A 24,152-nucleotide genomic window follows, 5' to 3' on the forward strand; every position below is an offset into this window, starting at 1 on the left:
CGGGGCTCTTCTTCAGGAAATACAGAGGAGCCGCAGACCTCCATCCGCATTCACCTCCATCACAGCACCTCATAACATTTCACCGGGGGGATTCCTCTGGGTGGGCAAAGGGTCCGATGGCTGTCGTTGGGTGGCTGGCTCCAGCACCAGCTGCTGATGCTGGTGGCCTGGCTTGGCGTCTCCCTCCGGCTGGTCGGGAAGGGGGCATGGGGAACCGCCTGCGTCGGAGGGCAAACATTAGCTCTCTGTTCAGCTGGGGTGGCTGCCTTGCTGAGGCGCGAGAAGCGTCACAAGCCGCTCACGTCTGGTTTTGGACCAATTTATATCTTGGCCGACAAGGGCAGTCAACGTTCCTTCAGCCAGCCAGGCTGGCGGAGGCAGGACCACAGCCCCAGGAAACGCCTTTGCTAGGCCGTTACACTCACAGGATTTTTCTTTTTCTTTCCAAGCGCAGACTCCGAACTCCCCTGAAGCCCTAAAACTCAAGTGGGAGAACCAAACTGTAGAGTGGGACCGGCCAGAAGAGGTGCTGTGGGGCCGCCCCTGCCTCCGGGCTGGCCGCTGCCCGAGACCGGGGCTCCCGCCTGCTCCCCGCACAAGTGTTTAGGATAGACCGTGTTGAACCCCCTGCCCGGGGCCTGTCACCGCCGTGGCCCTGGCGGGGAAGGAGGAGGAGGAGAAGGGCGGCGGGGGAGCGCAGGGCCGCGCCGCCCCTTCCTCACGCCGGGGCCCGCCCTCGCCGCGACCGTTGGGGCGAGGCCGGAGGCGGCGGCGGTGGCCGCCACATGAGTCCGGCGGGGCCGCCCCGCCGCCAGGCCCGGCCGGTGCCGGGGCTGCTCCTCCTCCTCCTGGCGCTGGCCGGGGGCAGCGGGGAGGCGCCGTCAGCAGGTACTGCCCTTCCCCTCCCGCCCCCGGGGGGTGTGCGGGGTCGGAGGAGCTCCGCCGGCGGCGGGGCAGAGCAGGCCGCGGGCGGGGCGGCGGTCTTGGGTGGGGGGGTCCCTTTCCCTGCCCGGGCGGGAGTTTCCTCACACACCCCCGCCCCATCCCCTTGAGAGCAGGACGCGGGGGGACACGCTGCCCTCCCCCGGCTTCCCTCAGCCTCCCTCGCCGCCGGTACAGCGCGACCTGCTGCCCAAAATGGCGCTGCCCCGGGGATAAAGGCCGGGGCCGCCGCGCCTCCCTGCCCGCTTCGGCGGCGGGCTGAAGTAGTTTCGGGGGCCAGACGCGTCCCGGAGGCGCTTTGCTGGTTTCTCCTGCTTGTTCCATCTCCGTCCAGTTTCCACAAGACTACTCTGTGCGGTATCTAGTGGAAGAGGCGGGCACGGGCGCTGGGGCCTGGCCCGGGAGAGCTGCCACGAACAAAGCGGAGCAAGTGCCTCCCATCCGTTCCGGCGGCGGATTTGGAAGGCTGGGTACCACTCGCATGGGAAACTGGCCTGGGCTGTGTGCTCCTCCCTCCGGCTTTCTCGTTAGCTTGGTTCGGGAGAATTGGGGGCAGAACAGATCCCTCATTAAAGAGGGCAGTGAAAACCCTAAAGGTTATTATTCTCAGGGGTAGCAATGACACGTAACTCAAGAAATTGCTTCCCCCCTTGCCTTGACATTCCCAAGTCATGGGCGTCCTCTGGATTCTGCAGGAGATGCCCATTCTGTCCACTGCTTGCAATCTCAAAACCCACGAGCTGCCCTCTCTGTGCTATAGTCCTCCTCCATCTCACAGTTACCTGTTCAGAAGCATCTGTCCTTTTGGAACGTGATTGTTTCACTCTACAGAGCTGATATCATGTTTGAAGCAAATTATTTTTTCTCCGGAAATTGCCTTAAAATTAAGGGCGGGGGGGGAAGAAAATATTTTCTAGCGTTATATATGGAGGACATTACTTCTAACGTGGATGGATGGTTTATCTGTAGTGGCAGAAAATCCTAATACACTCTGCAGCGTGGGCAGTCTCGGCTGCGTTTTGGTCCTGCTAGGGTATTGCCATTTCCTGTCACTTGGTTATCTCAGTCTTAGCCCTGGACAGTGCCCAGCCTCACCTGCTCGCTGCGTCAGTCAGCAGCACTTTTTGGAGATGAATGAATCCTTTGTGCACCTTGGTTCAATGGCCTTTATAAAGTGCCTGTCAAGATGTACCAGCCCTTGTCTGAAGGGTTCTGCTTCCCCCCCTCCGTTGGATTTGCCATGGATGAAAATTAATCAGATGGTTAGTTTTTCACAATACAAATGCCCAAATTTTAAGTTCAAACCAATTTACTTTAGCAGGATCATCTGTGGACACTTTAATTCTGGAATGACTTAATAAACTTATGTAAGAACATCAACACAGGTATTTTTCATTGGCTTAATTAAATTGGTTAAAAAATAATTTAGCCTAAGTTCAGCTTCCTTATAGAGACAGGGCAGGTTGTTACCTGCACACAGTATCTCCATGTCCAGATTGAGACTGTTTTGCACATATTCATTTTGCTGTTCTGAGCGTATGACAGTGTTTTAGCAGTTATTACCGAGCTTGGCTTAGACTGACATTTTCTATTCAGTGAGACAGATGATTCCCTCTGTTCAGATCCGTAATTATTTCCTTTATTCTTCTTTTTAATTATGTTCCTGGAACACTGTGGTAATGTACTGTAGGGTATATTTTACACATGTATATAGATCGGAATGTATGTTATTCTTAATATTTGCTCCATAAATCTTTTAGATGCATTTCTGCTCAAAAGTGCAATCTAATTCTGAAGATCTTAGGGGGTCACTAACATTTCAGGAGAGTTAGACCAATTAGCATCCCTAATTAAATGGCTTAGGGCAAGCTATTAGTGCAGTTGCGTTATTACACGTCATGGCTGGACTATGTCAGGAAAATTGTTTTTTAAAAAAAAAAGTTGTGTTATTTAACATTAGAAACACTTCTGAGGGAGAGGAGTATGATTTCTGCGATCAGCAGCCATGTCATGTGCTAAATGACTATTTTAATATGTGAGCCTGTTTACCTGCTCAGACTCCCACAGTTGCATTCACCATTGGTATAAGCATCGGCTCCGGTGGAGTTACACCCACTCGTGCCAGCAGCGAATTTGGCCCAGAGGCCCTATTCCAGTGCCATCAAAACACTTGATACCAAAGCCAAGCTTTTACGGATTACGTTTTTTAAAAATATCACCCTAGATTAATTTTTTATTTCAAAGGTGTTGCAGTTTACTCTGGAGCCTAAATGCCTTGATTAGAAGTGTAATTTGAGTTTTCATCTCAATCATATTGAACATGCTACCCTGGAGCATAGTTTTTACAGTTGATTATCTGCAAATTCCTTGTGATTCCCTCAGCATATACAACAATGGAATGGAGGAAAATTATACATTTGTATTTGACATATGCTTAAAATTAACTTTTCTGCCCCCCTTCCCAGGTAGAAACTGTAGCTTTCTGCAGGAAATGGATGTCATTCAGAAACGGGATGAAAAGTGTTATTGCTATGTGCAAAACAGAACCTTTCACTTACAGTACGTTTGGTCAACTCTTCAGGTAAGGGGCCATTTTGGGGATCATTCAGATATGCAACACATTTCACGTGAACATTTATCAGCAAAGTGTATGATGAGTTGAAAGTGTGAGTTGAAGAGTGTCTGAAGCTTCATACACAGCAAAGCGTATGAAGAGTTGAAAGGTGAATAGGTAGGAGCATGCAGCATGGTGATCTTCCACCTCGGATGCAGTGAGTTTTGGTCTCCCTTTATTAGAAGGATGTCATCCAGGCTTATAGTATGATGCCACACAAACATTAACTTAGTGTTGCCTATTATTTTGTTGCACACCTTTTGTACTGATGGACCGCTGTTAGCCTCTGCAACAAATGTTTCTGCTTATTACCAAACGCCTTTATAAAACTTTAAAATTTGAGGATAAGATGCAGTTCTGTGACTCACTCGCTGTAGTGCACCAGGCCACGGCATCGGAACCAAAGGTGTATTAGATTGTGACTAACAAAAAGACAGCAGTAGCAGTGCATTTCTGTTTTTCTGAGTAAGAAGGTCATCTTACAAGAAGCATGTTTAGAGATTAGCTCGAAGCAATATAAAAATCTCTTAACAGTGGAAGCAATAATAGCTAAAAATAAATAAGTAATAGCATTAAATAAAAAATATATAAAATAAATTAAAAAATAGCATCAAAGGAAGTGTGGCCAGTAGGTCGAGGGAGGTGATTTTGCCCCTTTGCTCTGCTCTCATGAGACCCCACCTGGAGTACTATGTCCAGTTCTGGGGCTCCCAACATAAGAAGGACATGGACCTCTTGGAGCAAGTCCAGAGGAGGGACACAAAGATGACCAGAGGGCTGGGGCACCTCTCCTATAAAGACAGGCTGAGAGAGATGGTGTTGTTCAGCCAGAAGAGAAGGCTCTGGGGAGACCTTATAGCAGCAGCCTTTCAGTACCTGAAGGGGGCCTACAGGAAAGATGGGGAGGGACTCTTGATCAGGGAGTGTAGGGATAGGACGAGGGGTAACGGTTTTAAACTGAAAGAGGGGAGATTTAGATTACGTATTAGGAAGAGGGTGGTGAGACACTGGCCCAGGTTGCCCAGAGAAGCTGCGGATGCCTCATCCCTGGAAGTGTTCAAGGCCACGTTGGAAGGGGCTTTGAGCAGCCTGGTCTGGTGGGAGGTGTCCCTGCCCATGGCAGGGGGGTTGGAACTAGATGATCTTTAAGGTCCCTTCCAACTCCAACCATTTTATGATTCTGTCATAACGGAACAAGCTGACTATATGTGTCATTCCTTTTTTTTTCCTGGGAAGTATGTCTCTGGACAAGGGAAGGAAACAGTTTAACTTCATCTTTGTTGAAAGAATTTGCTCTCAGATATAAGTAAGTAGAACATCTCTCTGTCTGTTCCCAGGACTTTTTTCCTCAGGAACATGCTGCGGATGTTTCTAGGAATGGTGTCAGACTTCAGGTGGTGAAACCCTCCAGAAATTACATAAGCTTTCCTGGAGGAAATGGTTAAAAGAACGAAGTTAGGATTTTTCCCACCACAAATTGCTTGCTGACATGTTGTCTCTTCTCCCAGTAGAAGCCTGTTTTATTAGCTGTTGCATCGCTTTTTTGTAGATGGGTCTTTGTTGTCTAATAGGCCTTGATCAGGAGCTCACAATGAATCAGAATCTTCAGGAAGTTCATCCCATCTCAGAAGATGGACAAGATCTTTTACCAGTTTGGTGGGGTAGGGTGCTAGGAACTACCAGGAAACCCCAAAATAACCAATGGGAACGTGCTTATATTTAAATTTCTGGTTATGATATCTTTTCATTTTCCTTATCCCTCTTCTGTCCCTAACATGAAGATTGCATTATTAACTACAAGAAAAGTAAGCCTAATTTCTTCCAGTTCAGAAGGGAAATGGGAAAGTATATGAATATCCACAAAAGAAACTGTGGCCAGTCAAATATTACTGGTTTTGTTAGAAATTTGTGTGTGGGCAAGCGTCAGGGTAAAACCAAACCCACCAAGCTTTTGGATGGAATGAGACCCTTCCGTAGAACTTTGCTGACATTGAGTTCTCTGAATCACCTTATAAAGCCTAAAGAATTAATATTTGTATAATATTAATAACGAAAATCAGTATAGAGAGCTCAAGAATAAAATGCTAGTGCAATTCTTAGTTGATTAATATTAGTTATCACTTGTATGGCTTATATGCTATATAGTTCAGAAAAACAAAACCCCCCAGTGATTCTGAGCTACTTCTCTGTGTGTTTTGTTGTTTCCTTTTAGGTAAAAGTTAACAGCACAGAAATGTTCAGGTTTGAACCTCTTTCGGAAAAAAGCAACTGTCGTAATTCAGAAACTGTTTTTGAGTTTGCTGCATGTGCTGTTCAAATCTTCTGGAAACCAGAGACATCTACAGAAACTTTCATAAGCATAAAACAATATGGAGACGATATTTGTTTCAAAATACAGCCCTTCAAAACCGAACTGTACACTGTGAGTGTGAAACGAGAAAGTAAGTAAAAAAGAAAACTTTCCGTTGAGATTACAGATAGCTTGGCATTGCCAGCGTTACTGAATGTACTCTTCTGTAAGAAGCTTGGGACTTTTCTGTTGATATTTTGTATAATCAACAATTCAGATTGATTTAGTCTAAAGTCCATTTCTATTTTTTCCCCTTTTTTTTAGTGCTAGATGGAAAGCTCTTGTTTTTGTTTGTAGCTGGAATTTTTCTGTTCCATTTTGCAAACAGCCTGAGCAGGTGAGTACTAGCTGCTGGCTTTTTGACCTTCTTTCCCAAAGCCTGTGCATCTTTGGTCTGCTTTCTAAGCTAAAGAGGTGGTTCTTTGGGAAAGTGAAATAAGGAAACTGAACATATATTTAAAACTTCTTCATACCATTTGTTCTTGGGCAGATTGTGACATATCTTGGAGTGCTGCACTCTATTAATCACTTAGCTGTGTTAGGATTCTTGTATCCAAGCTTCCTGCACTGGGAAAAACCAAGAAAACCCTCAGCAAGCAAGTGTGTGGATTCAGAAAAATTCTCTCTCCCTTTTGTAGACCAGTGAGGTTAACTGAATGCTAAATAATGCTGCCTGTATTATAAGTGATGCCTTCCTGCAGGAAGAAGTGCTTAGGATGAGGTCATCTGGGACCTCATCTGCCTCCACCGTTGTGCCAGCCTTTCCCCATCCTTCTTTTGATGCATGTTTTGCATAGCATTTAAGGGAGGATACTTAATTGTTACAGCAAAACATGTGTCACAATGAGTCACAAATTAATTGTCAGGAGGCACCTCTAAAACAAACAGAGCAGCAATAGCTTTTATAGAGTTAACTCTGAATTTAAAAGTTAGATTTTGTAAACGCGTAAGCTTAGGAAAAAAACTTGCAGGTTTGTGGTTCTTTTTTTTAAATTTTAAAAAATAAAACTTCTTGCAGTACAGAATCATATCAGTACATAGGAGAAAACAAAATTAGTAGAAACTAGAAGGTCAATGAAATCGCAAATAGTGTAAGCTTTAAAAAAACCCAACACTATCTCCTGGCCTGTAACAACTCTAGTGACCTTAAAGTATCTGTTGGGAATTTTTCTTTACATGGATTTAACATCTGAACTGGGCCTGTTAACCATGTATCTACAACTTTAACTTACAGCTGTGTTCAGTTCTTATTAAAGATCACTTCTGCTTTTACCGATGTTGGCATCTTAACCAATGACAAATTATACTTCTCACCATATTCTCTCTTGTTCTCTTACAGGAGTACCAAGTTCTTTTACCTTTCTGGAATAATACTGGGTATTCTTGCTCTGCTGGTCTTTGTCCTGTTGGCACTCAAAAGGTTTATTCCAAGGGTAAATCTAAATTTATAAAACAAAATAATAATAATAATCATCCTCAACATCATAATATAGGAAGTGAAGAGTACAGAGCCAGATTCTGACCTTGCTCTGTTTTTGTGGCAGAGTAACTCTGCTGAAATGACTGCAGGATTGCTTGCATCAAGCAAATACAATCAATCAGGTCAGAATCAAGTTCTAGTTAGCTTGCTCCTGACTTTGAAGTAAACAGGAGATTGTTGATGTAAAAGAAGACTTTAATTCTGAAACATAAAGTATTTTGATTAGACTGGAGTTAAGCTTACTTTTGAATCTATGGATCAGTCTAAATCAAAATGTAGTTTTTGTGGCCACTGGGACACGTTCTCTTCCGTTCACCAGAGACAATTCATTGCAAGGCGGATGTGAATTTTTTTGTTTACTTTTACAAAGTCTGTGCATTCTCACAGTATTGCTGACATATGTTAATTGGGAATACACTGCAATAGCCTTATACCATGACATTGTGACATGATACACAAATACAGAGATGCAGTTGCTCCACTTAGAATTGTTATTTATTTAGTTGTAGCATGCGGAGCACTGTACAGTGGAAGCCTAACACAGATCATAAACCCTGTAGGTCTACTGAATATCACATGTGGTTTTGCCTGTGAATTCCCTTGCACACAATGGTCCTGATTCTGACTTGAAATGTTTTTTACTCTTTAAAATTTTCAATTGTTTTTAAATTTCCAGCACAGTACCTTCTGGATCCTAATGAGCGGCTGCTGGATGTCCTCTCTCTATTTTATTTACTGCTTCAAAGAGAATATGCAGTGGTTGTGGTCTGAACACAGAAACTACTTGTTGGGTAAGAAAATTACCAAACAATGCGCTGCAGATTTTGGTTTAATTTAGTGGTTAGATGAATACCTGCCCATAAAAAACAAAATCAAGTGACTCACTTAAGGAGTAAATTTTTCTCCTAAGCCATAGATGTTGGAATATTCCAAAGGTTCCTAATCCACTCAAATGAGCATTTACTCATACTGTGTTATTAAATAAGTAATTTGATATAGTGGGCCAGTAGCAGCTTTAAGAGCAGATATGCCTGTATTATTTATTCATTGATTTGCCATTACATACTTTCCCTGTAACAGCAAAAGGTAGCTACACTGGTTTGTATTTTGCTGGATCTGGGAACTGGATGTGTGAGTTGCTAACTGGATGTGGCTACAGGGGCTGACAAATCTATTGATCAGGCACCTGCCTCAACATCCTTGCGTGGGGAGCATTCGTGTGCAGCTCACAGCGTTAGCTAAAGGCTGTTCATAGACTACCTTGTGAACTCTTTGTGCACTTTCAAAATACAAAGCACACACAACATGATGCAGGTACCTATAAGACAACACGAGAAACAGCAGGCTATACTTCACAGCAGTTGGAAGCTTTGTGAACCAAACTAATGAAGTTTATATGGGTAGTCTGCGTCTTTTCCTCCTTCCTCCATGTCCTTCTTTTCTGTTTCTACAGGGTATTTTCTGGCTGTTGGAATTACCAGCTTTGCCACATGCTATCAGCATGGACCGCTTACCACTGAAGTGAGCATAACCTTGTTTACATGGACGCTACAATTAACAGCCTTTGTCTTGATTTATTGTGGTGTCACCATACCTCAAGTTGCATATGCGGTAATAGCAGTCAGCCTCTGTTCCAAAGGCCTGGGTTACCCCCTTGGTGCTGCTTGTCACATAGGCAGGTTTGTATGTATTTGTGAATGTCAAAGTCCCTGTATCACCAGGAAATACTGGAGGCTGATACTGAGAAAACCCTTGCACTTCAATAGTGGTTTAGGAATTTCTAATACTAGTTCATATTTTCACCAGGTATAAAGTAGCAATAGAAAAGGCTTAAATCCCTGAGGCACAGGAATTTAATTCTTTTCAATTTGGCAGTTTTAAGCGTGAGTTTTGTTCTATGGAGAATGGAGAAATGCGACTGTGCTCTTCAGTAGAAATGTAGCACCTTCTAGTCTTCAACATATGGTAACCAAACCATTTCTCTTTGGTTGATTGATTCGACTGCAGCAATACTGGCTTGGTTTCTTGTGTAGTGAGAGAATCTGCAGGTAATTTGTACTGAATCTTACAGGCAAAACCAGTGTACTATCACCTAGGAAGCAGATGTTAAAAAGTGACAGTCCTTGTAGGTTAGTGTAGAAGTCAGAGACTAAAAACCCATGTCCACAAAAATCCATTGATTTTAGTTTTCCAGGGTTATTATCCTAGATGTACGTGTCTGCCTTTAATTTGTGGAAACAGTCGATCACTGTGGAGACATTCCCCCAGAGCCTCATTTATATTACAGCATTTGGAATGGGAACTGCTTACAGTATGTAGACCTTAGTTTGCTAAGTATTTTCATTAGCAATATGGGAACATGTTTGCTCATCCTTGAATTTGAAGCATGTTTTGTCACAAATACAACACTCAAATGAAGTTTCTAACAACTCCTGCCAACTTAACATCTGTTTTTTACCTTCCGTGATGACATCCAGATCAAGAGACTTTAGTGCAGACTGTTCTGTAGCTGTGGACTTCCGCTGAACTGCAGAGAACCACGAAGAGTCAAAGGCTAGAACTGGCATAACCAAAAGAATAAAAAACCAAATAATTTGTTTTTTAGTCTTTTACACATCAATTAGTTTTGAAGAACGTGTTGCTTTGCTCTAGTGCTCCTTTTAGATGTTGAAGTGTGGACTGGGTTGAAGCTTTTTTATTTTAGGTAGAATTCATCATTTGTTGAAGACTGATTTTTGCCTGCAGCTGAGAAGCACCATCTGTTTCAAAAGCAACATGTAAGATCAATACTTACCTGATGCAAGCAGGTTCAGCTCACTCTGAAATCAGTAAGATCTGGCTACAAGTTCACAGAAGTCAGAACACACCTGTTCTTCCCTGAAACACTGTAGCTTGTTCTCCGCCTGGAGCTCTTCTTGTTTTTCATGAACTTCTCTAGGCTTCTATAAAGCCTCAAAGCACTGAAATACAGCTCTACAAATTTATCTTAGGAGAATGATAAGGGAGTTTTTTTACTGTTTCAAAACACTAAGCATCAGCACCAAACTGTGAGGCCATGATGCCAGATACACAGTTCAGAGCAGCAGCTCTATCAAAATAAATAAAAATCTTGCATTATTTGTTGTTAAGATCAGTCCTGATCCCACCGAGCCAGGAAGACCTTTACCAGTTGACCTGAAGAAGGGCTACAGTTTGTTCTTGCTTTACAGGGAAATAAGGAGGAAAGTGAAAGCTGCTGGTTGGAGCAGGTGTTTTTATACAGAGCTGAAAGTTTTATGGGCATCCAGCCCTTGCTTATCTTAACTCATCACAACATTTAAATTGAAAGCAGTCGACAGAAGGGAACAGAACATGGCACACTTTCTAATTGATATCTAATTATATTATACATGCTACGCAGCAGCTAAAAAAACATCAGATTGTAAACATTTAGGCCTCAGACTACTCAGTTTTGTAATTTAAAGCAAGATTTAAGAGAAGCGATCTAGTAAACAACATGAACAACTCATAACAGACTTAGAGCGTTGCTTATATTCTAAGTTACATATGCAGACTGGGTTTTGATTCAGCCCATGTCTCTGCACAGGCACGTTTTGCATATTGCACCTAAAAATGGCTGAGCGAGCAGCCATCTATTTAATTCTGTGAGATTTAAGTCCACGCGTACACAATAAGGACCTGATCCAAAGCTCATTGAAGCTCATCAGGTACCGTTCTGTGGAATCCTACAACATTGGTTAAGGCGTAGAGTAAGCAGGCTAGCAAACATTAGACACCTTGTCCTAAAATTTTAATGCAAGAATGTAGCTTAAGAGCGTTTATGCTCTTAAAAGCATAAAAATGATTAATGCGTGTTAATAGCAGGTAGTAGAGAAAAAGGACAATAATTATGTGCCAGAAGATTGTAGAAATGCTAATTGTTTTCATTTCATTCTAGAAAAATGAAGAACCACTTTAAATCAAAAAAGTTAGTGTTTAAATGCCTTACTGAAGAGGAATATCGAGAACAGGGTGAAACAGAAACTATCAGAGCTCTGGAGGAGCTACGCTCATTCTGCAGGAACCCTGACTTCCCATCGTGGTTAGCTGTATCCAAACTCCAGTCCCCACATAGGTAAGAAAATCTGGCCCCTCTCAAACAGGAGATGGGTTGCACAGACACTGTTACACAGCAGATCCAAATGCTACTTCAGGCACTGTTCACGTGTGTTGCATGCAGTCAGGCGTGCGGGTAGCTTTATCTACTTGAGTGACCCCACCAGAGATCACAGCCACACCTCTGAAGGATATTCCTTGCTGGTGGTATTAAGCCTCCTGTTTGTTCCTCTCTGACCATAAGTTACTCTGCGAATTTGCAAGCGTTGACAGCTAATTCGTGGTAATGGCAGCTTTCCCTAAAGCATACAGGCTTCCTACAAAGGCTCTGCAAGCTCCTACACAGTGACTCAAGTGGCCGTCTAACCAGTGGAATGCTCCTTCCTTCAGTTTTTAGAGACGACAACTTTTGCATTGTGTAAAATTGGGACAGGCTGAAGATACGCACTCCGATACTACTTGCATTTAGCTCTCCCACTGCAAGCCTGCAGAGCCAAGAAATCCTATGACTTGAGGTATCAACCAATACCTAAGACTAAGCACACAGAGGAAAAAAAATCAGTGCCTGCACTTAGGAAGCGTAACAGGTAGAAGAGCTATTTCAGATATAGCTTAAGAGACAAACTTCAGAGAAATATGGGTTAGGAAGGGAAGAATCAGATAAATGTACCCAGAAAATACTGCAGAATATAAAATTTAATCATCAGAGCAGTGCATTTCTGTCAAAACTGAAGCTTCGGGATACCAGAAGCAGAGTTTCACATACTGCCCAGCCACAAAGACTTGGCCCTTGCCACAGAACCAAGTACCACAATTTCAAAGGAGCCCCAGTCAGCTCGGAATTTAATCAATAAAAAGTTAAAACTCATTTCAGAACCCTCATGTTCCTTGCATGGGCACACAGACAGCGTCTCTGCCAGGTTTTACAGATTTACTGTTAAACTACCTTATTTTCTAGGATATTTGCACTCTGTAGCATGACTGAAAGATAGGAAAAGTGAAAACTCACTGCAGTATTGTAAAACAAAACACCACCAAATGCACAAAACAAATAATGGAGACATCTGTATTTTCTGGCGATCACTTAGTTAATATAGTTCTTATAAATTGTTCACTATAAAAATAAAAAACTAAGAAGGAGAACCAGCAGAAGTCTGATTTAAAGTTGAGTACTCCCTTCAGGCTTCCACCAGAAGATAGTTCAACACAAGGCAAACCTGTAAAACACAGCCAGTCCAACTCTGTTCCCCATTTAGACTAACAGTGCTTCCAAGAAGAGTGAGGTGACAACATTCATCTCACAGAAATGTTAAGTCTAAAATGTAAATTATTGATCAGTTTACCAGAACTCCAGAATGTAGCTGCATTTCCTTTTTCTTACATTTCTCTGATGCTGTCGACACTTACTCAGGTGTCAGAACTGCCTTCTGTTTCAACAGGCTTGCCAGAAACCTCCAGCTCCGTTCTCTCTCTTCAATGTAGTTGTCCACTGAAATTAAGATTTGTGGCAAATTGAAATGTAGGGACAGTGCCAAGTCCATGCTTTGTTCTGCCAGATCCCCGCTTTGGCATTTACTTGGAGCAGCTGCAGAATTCCCAGTCTGCAGCCCCAAGTTCACCCAAAGCAGGAATTCTTTGGCAAGACTTGAGCTCAGCTTGCCCAGAGTATGTGTGCAGCACCAGACGCAAGGTGATGGCACAGCAATGTAGGAATGCGAAGTTCTCGCCATTTTTCCTTTCATTAGCAATGTCAACTTACCTGAATTCTTACAGCCTTTGTCTCAAATATGCTTCAGCTTTAATGTATTTTTAGAAGCTAAAAGTACCATCTAGCCAACTGTACAAATGCTCACTCTGGATTACCCAATGAGTACTGACAAGATGTGAAAACGAAGTTAGATCTTCTTGCTTAGTCACAAGACCTTGCAGATGGCCTCCAGAAGAGCAAAAGTTACTTATATAGAAAAGACTGAAGACTGAAAAGAAGATGAGGCAGGAAAACAGATCTTGAGGGTTGTTTCCATCCATTGCTATTTACTCTGTTGTTCAGGACTCCCTAGCTCATGCTGCAGCCTCCCCTCATCTGCACTGCCGGCAGGCATATCCTTACAACACCCCTGCTTAATGGGCAGCATCTGCGGCATTTACCGTATTTTTTTTTTTTTGTTTCTCAGCTGATCACTTCTCCCTTTAAAAATCTGTCAGGTTTGCAGGTTTTGTTCTGGGATCTCCCCACGTCTCACCTGCAGAAGCAAAGGCACATGATGAAGAATACGGCATTGGGAGCTTCTTCCTGGAAGAGCAGCTCTTCGAGACCAGGGCAGAATCTGAGCAAGATGAACCAGCCAATTCCATCCATGAGGGAGATGAGGAGGATGAAGATGAAATGCATAAACAAATTTCATTTCCATACGCTACTGAGTTGCTCTGAGCTTTGGGAAATAACCAAAAAAAGGAGAGAGGGAAAACACGTTTGTCCTAGAAAGGAAGGATTACAGACTGAGAACTCGTGCTTGGTGATTTCTTGTGGTTGCTGGTGGACAAACAAGGATTTTTGAAAAAACTGTTTCTTGTATCACTGATGTTGCCCGATTAGAGCCACAGAAGGAAACCACAGGGGCTGTTCAAGTGAAGAGGATTCTCATGCTACCGGTACTTTAACTGGGGAAGTAAACGTTGCTTGTTTCCAAAGCAGCCAAAGTCCCACCAGGATGCCTTGTTTTTCCAAGGATACTACCTCTAGAGAACAGAGAATCTGTTTTGGCCCTTTTCATTGTCAAGTCCTCTGTGCTGAGCACTAGAGGGTAGAGAAGCCATTATTAAGACTCTACTTTTCCTACGTACCCTATGTGTCAACAATTTTAATAATGCTGTTAGTGTGCTGATAAACTATTTTTATTGTTTGTGGGACTTTTCAGTGCTAAAGATCAATAGAGAGTCAACACAGTTGAACGAGGTTTGTTTGCTCCTCTGGCCAGCCTTGCCGTCTGTTAGCCTCATTTTGCCTTTCCACGTTTGTTTTAAGCCCCTCTCACTCTTCAGAACCCTGCCTGACTTTCCACCCTCTGTTGCATTGCTCTGGTTTTGGTCTCTGCTCTAATTATACCGCACTTTGTTCTTTCCATGTCTTTGTTTATTTCTCTTCCCCCTTCTACAGGTCCCTCTCTGCTGAACCTTTCTTCAGTCCTCTGCTTCTCCACCTCTGACAGCTTCAGACGATTTAGGAGAGGATTTCCATCCCCAAATGTATTTTCAGTATTGCTTTCAATTTCACTGTCACCTTACCTCAGACGGGTGCTGGCCTCCATACCGGGCCTCTCAACAGCCCACAAAAGGTGACAAAGGCTGAGGCTGTTTCAGCTGCTCAGAGGAACTGCTGCCAGCAGCGCTGGAGTGATGCTGTAAGCATGTAATTGGTAATACAGATAACCCACATATAGCTCCCACTGTCCTCAGAGACTCAATACTTTGCTCATTCATTAGAAAGTGAAAAGTAATTCCAAAACAAGGAGGGAGGGATGCTTGGCTCCTACCTTCCCTTCTTCGGCCCTCTTTGGGACTTACCACAGGAGGTGTGCGGGGAGGAAAAGAACAGGGAGAGAAATTTAGACAGTCAAATGTGTTTCAGCTTACGGTTTACAGAATCCTAGACTAGAGAGTAGATCACGACCCCTCAATTCACCCACCTGCAGAGTCATTTCCCTCTTTTGTTTTTTAGACTATCCCTGTATTCTTCTGTCCTCACCTTGCTGTTTTCCTTTACTGTCTCTAAATTGCAGAAAACAAAAGACCATTAATTGTGTCACTCCTGATCTTACAAACCCACCGGTGTGGGTGGTGGGAAGCAGTTTGCTCTCCAGAAGGGCATTTCAGAGCAGGATATATTTGTTTTAAAAGGGATCTCTTTTCATTGCAACATTCCCAGTGATGCAGCATGACTTCTGTGGTGCATGCACTATCGTGGCTTCTCATTGTCTGTCGCTGGACAAGGGAGAAAATGTTACCTCTAAGAGTGCTAAGAAGTGCTGCCATACCACATTCTAAGAGCTCCGCTGTATAAAAGAGGACTCAGAGTTCATGCTTGAAAGCCTTACTTACATAGTCCTTCCTCCTTTATATTGCTTCAACGTTGCTTCATTTTAAAAGACACTCATCCATTTTACAGTAGAAACACTTAACACCCTTTGGTGCCACACACTTATAAATCCAGATACAGAATCTATAGCATATTTAGCAGAGAGAAGCCCTGTTGGGCAAGTAATCCAAAATACACTCACTGTAAAGTCCACAACCTTCAAAAATAGAACAAGAGAGTTCTGTTCAGGAAGGGCACTAGCAGCAAGAGTCACCTCTAAGAGAGGCTGCTACTACCACATTCACAGTTAAATTGCCACCCACACTCTGAAGTCAGGCTTGGCTTGGCGGGTTCTGTCACTAGCAAGAAGCTGGAGGCATTAGCTGTTGTGAAAACTGAGGAAATCCTCATCGTCTTTGATGGTTTGGAAGCAGGCTGAAGATTCACCCCTGACCAATGATCTTTGTCTACTAAAGACTATTTTACCTTTGAGGTTGCCATCATGAAAATGAAGTACTTACTTAAAAGTACTACAGATTAGTCAAAAGGATACTTGAAGAGATGGCTTAATGTTAAACGTTTTTTGCATGTTTTGAGGTGCACAAGCTTTTTCAGTGTACTTTGTAGCTAGCTAAGAACTCCCATCCATGTGATTTGAGGCCAAGGGGGAAGATCAGATTTATCCTAGCTTAAACCCACAGTTTCTCTGGATTTCTTGTCTTTGCTGAGGTAGTGATGATTATCTTTCCATAAGTACATGATATGTATTTACATACAATACCCCAGATAATACATTAAGATAATATTTTACGTATGCAGTATGTTAAATTGAAAAGCCCCCCAAAAATAGGCAATTGCATTTTTCAGACACTGTCCCTTTTTCTAAATAATTTAGAACAATAGCACATACACCTGTTCCCACAAGGAAAAAAAAAATAACCCACATTTTATGGAGTTGTGAAGTCCATCATTTGCCAGGGATGGGTAAATAATATCCAGAGTAGAGCAGGAAACTACCAGGTACATCCAGGACAGAATTACAGCAACGTACGAGAAAGATGACAGCTACTTCAGTGGACAGCTGATACTGACCTTAGAAAGCCTCCCATGCCTGTTCCAACGTTGGAAGCATTTCATAAACAAAACCCACCAAAACCAACTGCTGTCATTTGAGCCCTTGGCCAACAGTGAGTTTACTTGCACAGTGCTCCTGTGAGATGCGGAGATTACACGGGTTTACTGAAATACAGGTACTGCCCAGTGTTCAGCCAGAATATCTGTGAACAGAACCTAGAAATTAACCATTGCCTTAACCATTATAAAAGCTTTTCTTTCTTAACGAAGGATAAGTGACATTTATCTTCTGTTTCACGGTGTTTAAGAAAAAGTTAGATTTCATATTTATTTTGTATTCACAGTACAGCATACTCGATATACTGTCTTTACTTTCAAGAGTTTTTTAAATAAAAATTTTTCAACTATGTGGTACTCCTCCCTTACGCATTTATTCTCTTCAGAACAGCAGGACATAGGAGAAGGAGGAGCCAAGCAAATGGGTGTGTTTACGTCCTGAAGTTTTCTCCCTTGTTGCAGATTTAAGAAACGGTCACTGCGCGATAACTGTGGCTGCTCCAAAACAGAGCATCCCCTCTACCTTGAATCCATCTCCCTGAAGGAACGGGCCATTCCCGTTCTCCACTCATGACAGATCCAAACCACCAAAATCCAGATCCGCTGGGCAACAAACAAGGTCTGGCAGGTACACGCAGGCAAACAACAAAACAAAACTAAGATCTCTCCCTCTCATCGCTTTTGTATTCATACAAGTGAAGCAGCTGAAATAGTAAAAATTGCACTGTGCTACACCTCAGATAAAAGTCAATTCCAGATAGATGTGCCACTGTACGGGCCAGGTGCGATAGTGCAAATATAATCAGAAACTGGAAGTATTTTGATACGTGCTGACATGACCAGCGCTTGGCAGCCTCTGTCTCCAAACCGCTAGGTGACTAACGTAATCCAATTTTGACTTTCGCTCACGGTGCCCCGCACGCTTCCGTACCAGCCGGTTTATGATGCACACTGGTGTGCATCCCTCACATCCTCCTCACCCCGCATAGGGAAATTTGTGCCTACAGTCAGATTTTACCACGAAACAGATTTCAACGCTGCGCAACTGTAGTTCCCAGGCTCTGGGTCCACTTTCCTCCAGGCAGTGAACCTAGAAAAAGGCCGTTACTGAATTATTTTCAGTTCAAGTGATGATGTTCACTGCTGGCACCGTAATATGAGTAAATGCAATAAAAGTTCCAACTGATACTATTAAATACATTATGGATATTTTATATTTCTCACCACATTTTTTACAGTTTCACAAATATCAAAACCCAGGTGTACAGGTTCATTTTGCAACATAGAATGACTATACAATTCCAAAAAGAGCAGGCATTTCAAATACACGATTCTGAAGTGTAAACACGGTGTACAAGCTCTTCACCTCACAATCCAGGTGCTATGCAGTAGCAGCTGAGGTAACACCATACAGCGTGAACTCAACAAATGGCTGGTTTGCCTCAAGATGATTTTTAGCATCCTTCTGTTCCATCGCCTGTTCAGTCTTTACATCTCCCCCGAGTTATACAAACATACAATAAATACATTTCTGATTTTAAAGGACACTTGGACAAGTCATGAGGGTTTATGTGAGTACAGTACATTTAAGTTCAAGTGCAAAAAAAGTAGCTAGTGGCTAGTCATTGATGTTTCTTTTTATTGTCTACGGTGTTGGTCCCAGGCACCACCAGAACATGGGTTGTTCTAAAAGCGCAGCTAAAACCCAGCCACGAGACACCCCTTCAGTCAGGAGGGTAAAACTGCGCACCCCCTTTTCCTGCTTAGCTGCTGCCATCTTCCCTTCCTCTCCCCCCTAACCCTGTGCTCCTGATAATCTTGTCTCTGCACCACCGCACAGCCCCACGGCACGCACCTTCCCTACGGAAGGCCCGACACACCACCTACATCTGATTTCAACGAGGGCTGAGCAATACTCACTCCCATAGAAGCCGAGCGCTCAGAATCTCACAGGAACAAGCTGTTAATAAAAGCAAATGGGCCAAAACACTCTCCTGACTAAGCCTCCCAGACTCCTCCTCGAGCCCTGGGATATCCCTCCAGCAGCAATTTTCACTATGCACCAGCAAGTGAGCTGGCTGCAGGTAATATTGAAAAGCACAACAGAACATAATCCAAAGTCTTCCAGTGTCTTGACATTGGACAAAGTAGTTTCCTAAATATGCTGCAATTTATTTACGTTTCCTTCCTCCTGAGAATCTCTCACTCTACTTGATTTCTGCATCAACAACTTTGCCCCTACAATCCTCATCATGAAGATTTTTAGATGATTCCTCCCTACCCCCACCTTCCCTAGGCACTTAAAGCTTACTGTTTTCTTAATAAATAACCACAGTAACTACACTGCATTAAATAAACCATTGTAGAGATGATGAAATAAAAAACCAAAAAGACAGTGTGTCCACTGAAACCCTTGATCAGTCTCAGGTTGTGCATTCTCGATCAGTCTTGTCTCAATACAACATCAAACCTAAAATTACCCGAACGCACACAACCTACGCCCAACTGAAGGGCAGCAAGTGCAGAGGTTAACTTCTTCAGAAGCCTTCCTCCAGCTTTTTTCTTTCACTAAAACACCAGTTCAAAACCTTTGCTTTGCAGAACTAAACCTTCATCTCAAACAAGGTAACATCAGCTTCAAAAACATATCCTTTGAATATGTGTGTGTTTTACTTAACCCATCACCATAATATGAAGATACGCTTGCTAAAGCTACTCTGTTTCTGAGAAGTCTTTACAGAGACAGTTTCATGCTGTTCCTATATTTATTGGATCTGATATTTTCTAATAGATGACGCAGGGAAACTCAGTTTCTCTCCTAAAAAGTCTTTCCATTTTGTCTTGGGAACAAATTCAAAGAAAATTACCCAATCAAACCAGACACTCTGTGCCTCAACAAGCGAAGAGTGAACTCCCTTTTTCTACAGATTGCAAAGAAATCTCATAGCACTTGACTCAGCTTTAGCAAAGCAGCCAAGAATTCTTCCTACCGTTAGATCCGTCCATATCACTTCCCTCAAGAATTCCAAACTTTTGGCTTCCCTGCTCACGTTGCTCTGTGTAGTCATATGAATATTCTTTATATAGTTAAAAGCTTGCACTGCATCACATTATGATCGTTAAGATGAAGGAAGTCCTACTTTTGAGCTCCTACTCCAGCGTTTCCCAGGTGAGAAGCAGAATTCCATGCACTGGATTTGATAAGGTGAGCGCATCTCAGGGCCCTGCAGCAGCAGGCTGAGCATCATGATCCGACACAACGCGGTCGCCATCAACTTGGGAATCTGATGTTGCTGCAGGTGTTGGTGCTGAACAATTGCTGGGCTGCCCAGAATCGGTCGGATTTTGGGGTTGTCTTGCGGAGCTGGCTGATGAAGCACTGCAATTCTCATTGATTTTCTAAAGACAAGGGAAAGGATTGCATGCAAAAAGTAAGTATAAACGCTCGTGACACTATCCCCAGAGGTACAGCCCCAGATACATTCAGGCACTTCTGGAAATTCACAAAGTGCTTACTTTGAATGCCCGCAACGTAGCAAATCAAACTTAAAGAAGCCAAGCAAAAGTAGTACATTTAAATCCAGATGACACTAATAGCAAGCAGACAGTAGCTTACCTTCCATCTCTTTTCCTAACTGCGCTTTCCCAAGAAGCATGCAAAAAACAAACTTGTTGTGTTTCAAGGGGAAAAAAGAACAATTAACGGGACTTGAAAGTGTTTAGAAAAGATCATTATTTTGATCAAACAATTCTGTAAAATGTTTTCATGCTCCTTAAGTATCGCTTTCCTCAATAGTTTCCTCCCTCCCCAAGATACTGCTCAGACTCTCTGAACGGCAGAACGTTCGCAGTACTGATGGACAATTCCATCCAGCCTACTCCAACGGGCCTCACTAAGGAACACCAGAGCACACTGAAACAGCAGTTACATTCCCCAGGGCTGAAACAGCAAGCTTTCACACCAATACATTTCACACTAGCAAATGATACTCTATCTATGATTATTTGTTTTGCACTGAAGAATAGAGAACATGGCAAGTACGTCCCTTCGCGTGAAGGAATATAAGCAAGCAGTAGCAAAATCGAGCCAAAATCTTAATGAAATAAAGGGGAATAATTTTTGTCACTAATTCCATTTTCTGTGCACTGACCCTCCTTCCAAATGATCTATTTTCATTTGAAGGAGGCTATTTAACAAATTTAGTAAGAGAGCTGGGTAGCCTTTTCCTAGTTTCAGTATTTTAATACCACCAGCCTCAAATAAATGACTGACCACAAAACTTGAAATGTTTTGGAGAAGGTTTGTCCTTTTGGGGCACTGAAACAGGGATAAGAGATTTTGGAGAACACAGATGATGAAGAAAATAATACAGTGGAGTCCGTTGAATTTTGGCACACCAACAAGAACCACTTTTATATCAGCACTGTATTTCTACAGGAAGGAAAGAATAACGAAGAGATCATGTGCCACAGACACACCACCGGGCATGAAAGCCTTTCTGGCCTCTTCACAATTCTTTGTGAAGCAGCTGGTTCGTGTCCAGCAGTGTTGGACATGTCCCTCTCAGACACCACACAACTGCAAAACATTCTTTTCTTGACGTGGTCATTGTGTAAATTCTGTGCCACTGCTTTTCTGTGATTTCTCTTTTGAAAAAAGGGGGACAGCTTATACCAACCAAGACCCAGAGGACATTTACCATTGGGAAACAGCAGTTGGTGTGGACGAATTATTTTGATGTCAGAGACCCAGTGATATCTTCAGTACCACTATAAAAAACACGTTCTTTGACTCAAGGAAGTTCAAAAACAAACGTGAAATTCCTCCACACTCTGCTCCGCTGATTCACACTCATATCCCAAATTACGCATTTCTAAAGACAGCAGTTGTGGAAAAAGCATTTCTGTGTTTACGCCTACTGGGTGCATAAGAAGGAACCTCACCCGTTCCTTCCAGACAGGTAAACATAGTGGTTTTAACATTAACCTTGCTGTTCTAAAACTTGCATTGGCAGCATTCCCCTATTTTGCTTAAGCAGTATGCTTCAGATGATAGTTCAAGATGCAAACCCATCTCATCATTGATGAAGCTCCTACAAGGTATTTTGAGGGGAGACTGGACAGAAGGGAAATGGTGTAAAGTAAGCACCAGCACCCAGACATTTTAAGTCACGGAATGGCTCCTATCTGGTGTAACTCTAGATAAAAAAAGAGATTAACTTTATTTGAACAGAAGGCTCTGTATCCCATCAGTAGTTGTCTGGAACACCTATTTCCACAACAATGTAGACATTTGACAGCATCATCCAAAGAAGCAAAACCAAATAAAAATCACTTTACACTCTGTTAAGCAGCTGGGCATCTTCATGTTCAATTATCACCTTGTAAATTTTGCAAAAAGCATAACCCACAGATTCCAACTAATACAAAAACAAATGCATACTTAAAGGGAATTCAGTATATCCAAGCCTCTAAAACAGAGCCTCTTTCTAGGTCTCTCCTTCCCCTCCCATCTTCAGGAAGATAATACTTACAAAAACAGTTATTCTGGCTATACTACACATAGAAAGCAACTCTATTTCCTGCACTATTTCAACTACTGTTTCACAACTCCAAATTTATTACAAGCTGACAGAGAACACCTGCCAGGTACTAACAGATTTACATAGCTATAAAGGTTTTTAAGCATCCAACAAATACATAAGTACTCCCTGTATGTTAGAAGATTACCTGCAAAGGCTGATTCTCAGGAGTTGGATTGGTTTTGGATAGTTTAACCATCTCTTTTATCTGGTAGACAGCATAAGCTAAGGTGACCCAAGGAGAAGAGCTGATGCCCCAGGCAGGCTTGTTCACATCCTCTTGCTCTTCTTGGTGTTTAGTTTTCTTTAGAGGCAGCCTGGGCTCAGTCCGAGGCATGATATCTTCCGACTGCTGTTGCACAAGGTCAATAGTCGCGATGGGAACAGGACTGGAAGGCACTGGGATCCTTTCCGCCAGCATTGTCTTTTCTGAAGTTTAAAACAAAATAATCACTGGCAAAGCCAACGAGCTTAAAAAAAAAAAAAAGTGAAGCAAGACAATGAACACTAAGTGTTTCTTGCTTTCGTAATACGGTTATCACTGTACTAGCAGCAGAACACTGGCACAAACACCCAGGAGCGCGACACGCCACAATCGAGTTAGGGAAAGGCAACGTGGACGTTGCCTTACAATCAAGGCTGTTCTGCAACTGCAGGGAGGTATTTTAGATGTCTGCGTGAACAGGAGGGGCTAACGAGTATGAAGCGCTCCGTTTCTTCCCAGCTAGCTATTAGAAATACGTATTTTTCATGTTACATGGAAGAGGTCATTTTCATGTTACATGCAAATTGAAAATAAGTCTTTTAGACTTGTGGCAAACTTCTTTCTCTGCATAAAGTCCGCATCTTACAACTCACTCGTACTCATAACTAAACACTGGCTTCAAGCAGGAACCATCCGGTGAAGTCACATGGCCTACATCATCAGAACTGCCGTTTCTGATCTTAAAATTTCTAAACCTACTGATTTCACTTAAAGAAGCTGTTCTACATCTTCACCGCTTTTTTATTTAAGAAACAAACCATCACTCCATGGTTACTATGGAGTGACGCAGTTAGTGAGAAAAGAACAAGGGTGGGGTGACACACTGGGGGAGACAAAATATCCGTCGCTGAGTTTCAGGTAAAGGAAGAAATCCTCCCAACTAACCTTTACATCTAAGGTCTTCCAATAATCTTAAATAGATTTTACTGACTCGAAATGTCACCCATAAAATGACTGTTGTGACCCAACACAATGTGCCCTACAATCTTGAAGAGCCAGAGTATTAAATATAGGAAAAGTCATTAAACAGATTGTTATAAACCCTTGGGTATTTTAAGTAATAACTGTATGTTCTCTACAAGTCTGTAAATAACACACACTGTAAATTTTAAGAAAATATTTTTTCTGAGTAGAAATATTTTACTGATTAAAAAGATCTATTTTTTCAAAATTATAAAATCATATTTTGTTTACAGACTCTTAGATAGTACTAGATATTTTAAGCAATGGCTGGATGCTCTCTAGTAGTGAAGAAATGAAGAGGCTAATCCTGCACACACCTGACCACACGATTAGTTTTACTCATGCAACTGGTCATGTTGAAAGCAACCTAATTACTGCCATGCTTAAGATTAATATACACACTGTTAATAAGGGTAGTGTGTATTACATAGAAACCAAAGACTGAAACAAACTAAACAGTATAAGGCCACTAACAAACTATTATTTTGTAGGTTCACATGTAATTAACCGAAAGCTGATGGGAAACAAAGCAGCAAATATCCCTTTCACCTTTCCATTTCTTGCCGTTATCATCTGAACAGAAGTGAAGAGAATTCTAGCAAAATAAATATTTGACCCCTTCAGTACAGGCAAGTTGATAACTAGTCAAGGACCA

The 24,152-nt window shown here is 42.5% G+C and overlaps 2 protein-coding genes across 5 annotated transcripts in view; one reads left to right on the forward strand and one right to left on the reverse strand.

The window, feature by feature from the left end:
• The first annotated feature begins 130 nt into the window (after nucleotides 1-130).
• Nucleotides 131-17,046, forward strand: NEMP2 (nuclear envelope integral membrane protein 2). The gene is made up of 9 exons (XM_063341296.1): nucleotides 131-888; nucleotides 3,408-3,523; nucleotides 5,769-5,997; nucleotides 6,171-6,243; nucleotides 7,246-7,339; nucleotides 8,063-8,177; nucleotides 8,840-9,065; nucleotides 11,324-11,500; nucleotides 13,687-17,046. Exons 1-9 carry the CDS (start codon nucleotides 786-788, stop codon nucleotides 13,910-13,912), a joined length of 1,359 nt encoding a protein of 452 aa, XP_063197366.1. The 5' UTR covers nucleotides 131-785; the 3' UTR covers nucleotides 13,913-17,046.
• Nucleotides 17,047-17,143: 97 nt separating this feature from the next.
• MFSD6 (major facilitator superfamily domain containing 6) overlaps nucleotides 17,144-24,152 on the reverse strand; it is a 30,764-nt gene continuing 23,755 nt past the window's right edge. For 2 of the 4 annotated variants that reach the window (XM_063341292.1, XM_063341291.1), the window contains 2 exons: nucleotides 22,418-22,698; nucleotides 17,144-20,086 (listed from right to left, as the gene is read on the reverse strand). In XM_063341292.1, coding sequence (XP_063197362.1) covers nucleotides 19,904-20,086; nucleotides 22,418-22,698 — 464 coding nt within the window. In that variant the 3' untranslated portion in view covers nucleotides 17,144-19,903. Of the gene's footprint in view, nucleotides 20,087-20,303; nucleotides 20,356-22,417; nucleotides 22,699-24,152 lie in introns of all 4 variants that reach the window. The other 2 variants (XM_063341295.1, XM_063341294.1) reach the window with 2 other exon arrangements.

Source organism: Chroicocephalus ridibundus, chromosome 7, assembly GCF_963924245.1.
Source record: "Chroicocephalus ridibundus chromosome 7, bChrRid1.1, whole genome shotgun sequence".
NCBI classification, from domain to species: domain Eukaryota; kingdom Metazoa; phylum Chordata; class Aves; order Charadriiformes; family Laridae; genus Chroicocephalus; species Chroicocephalus ridibundus.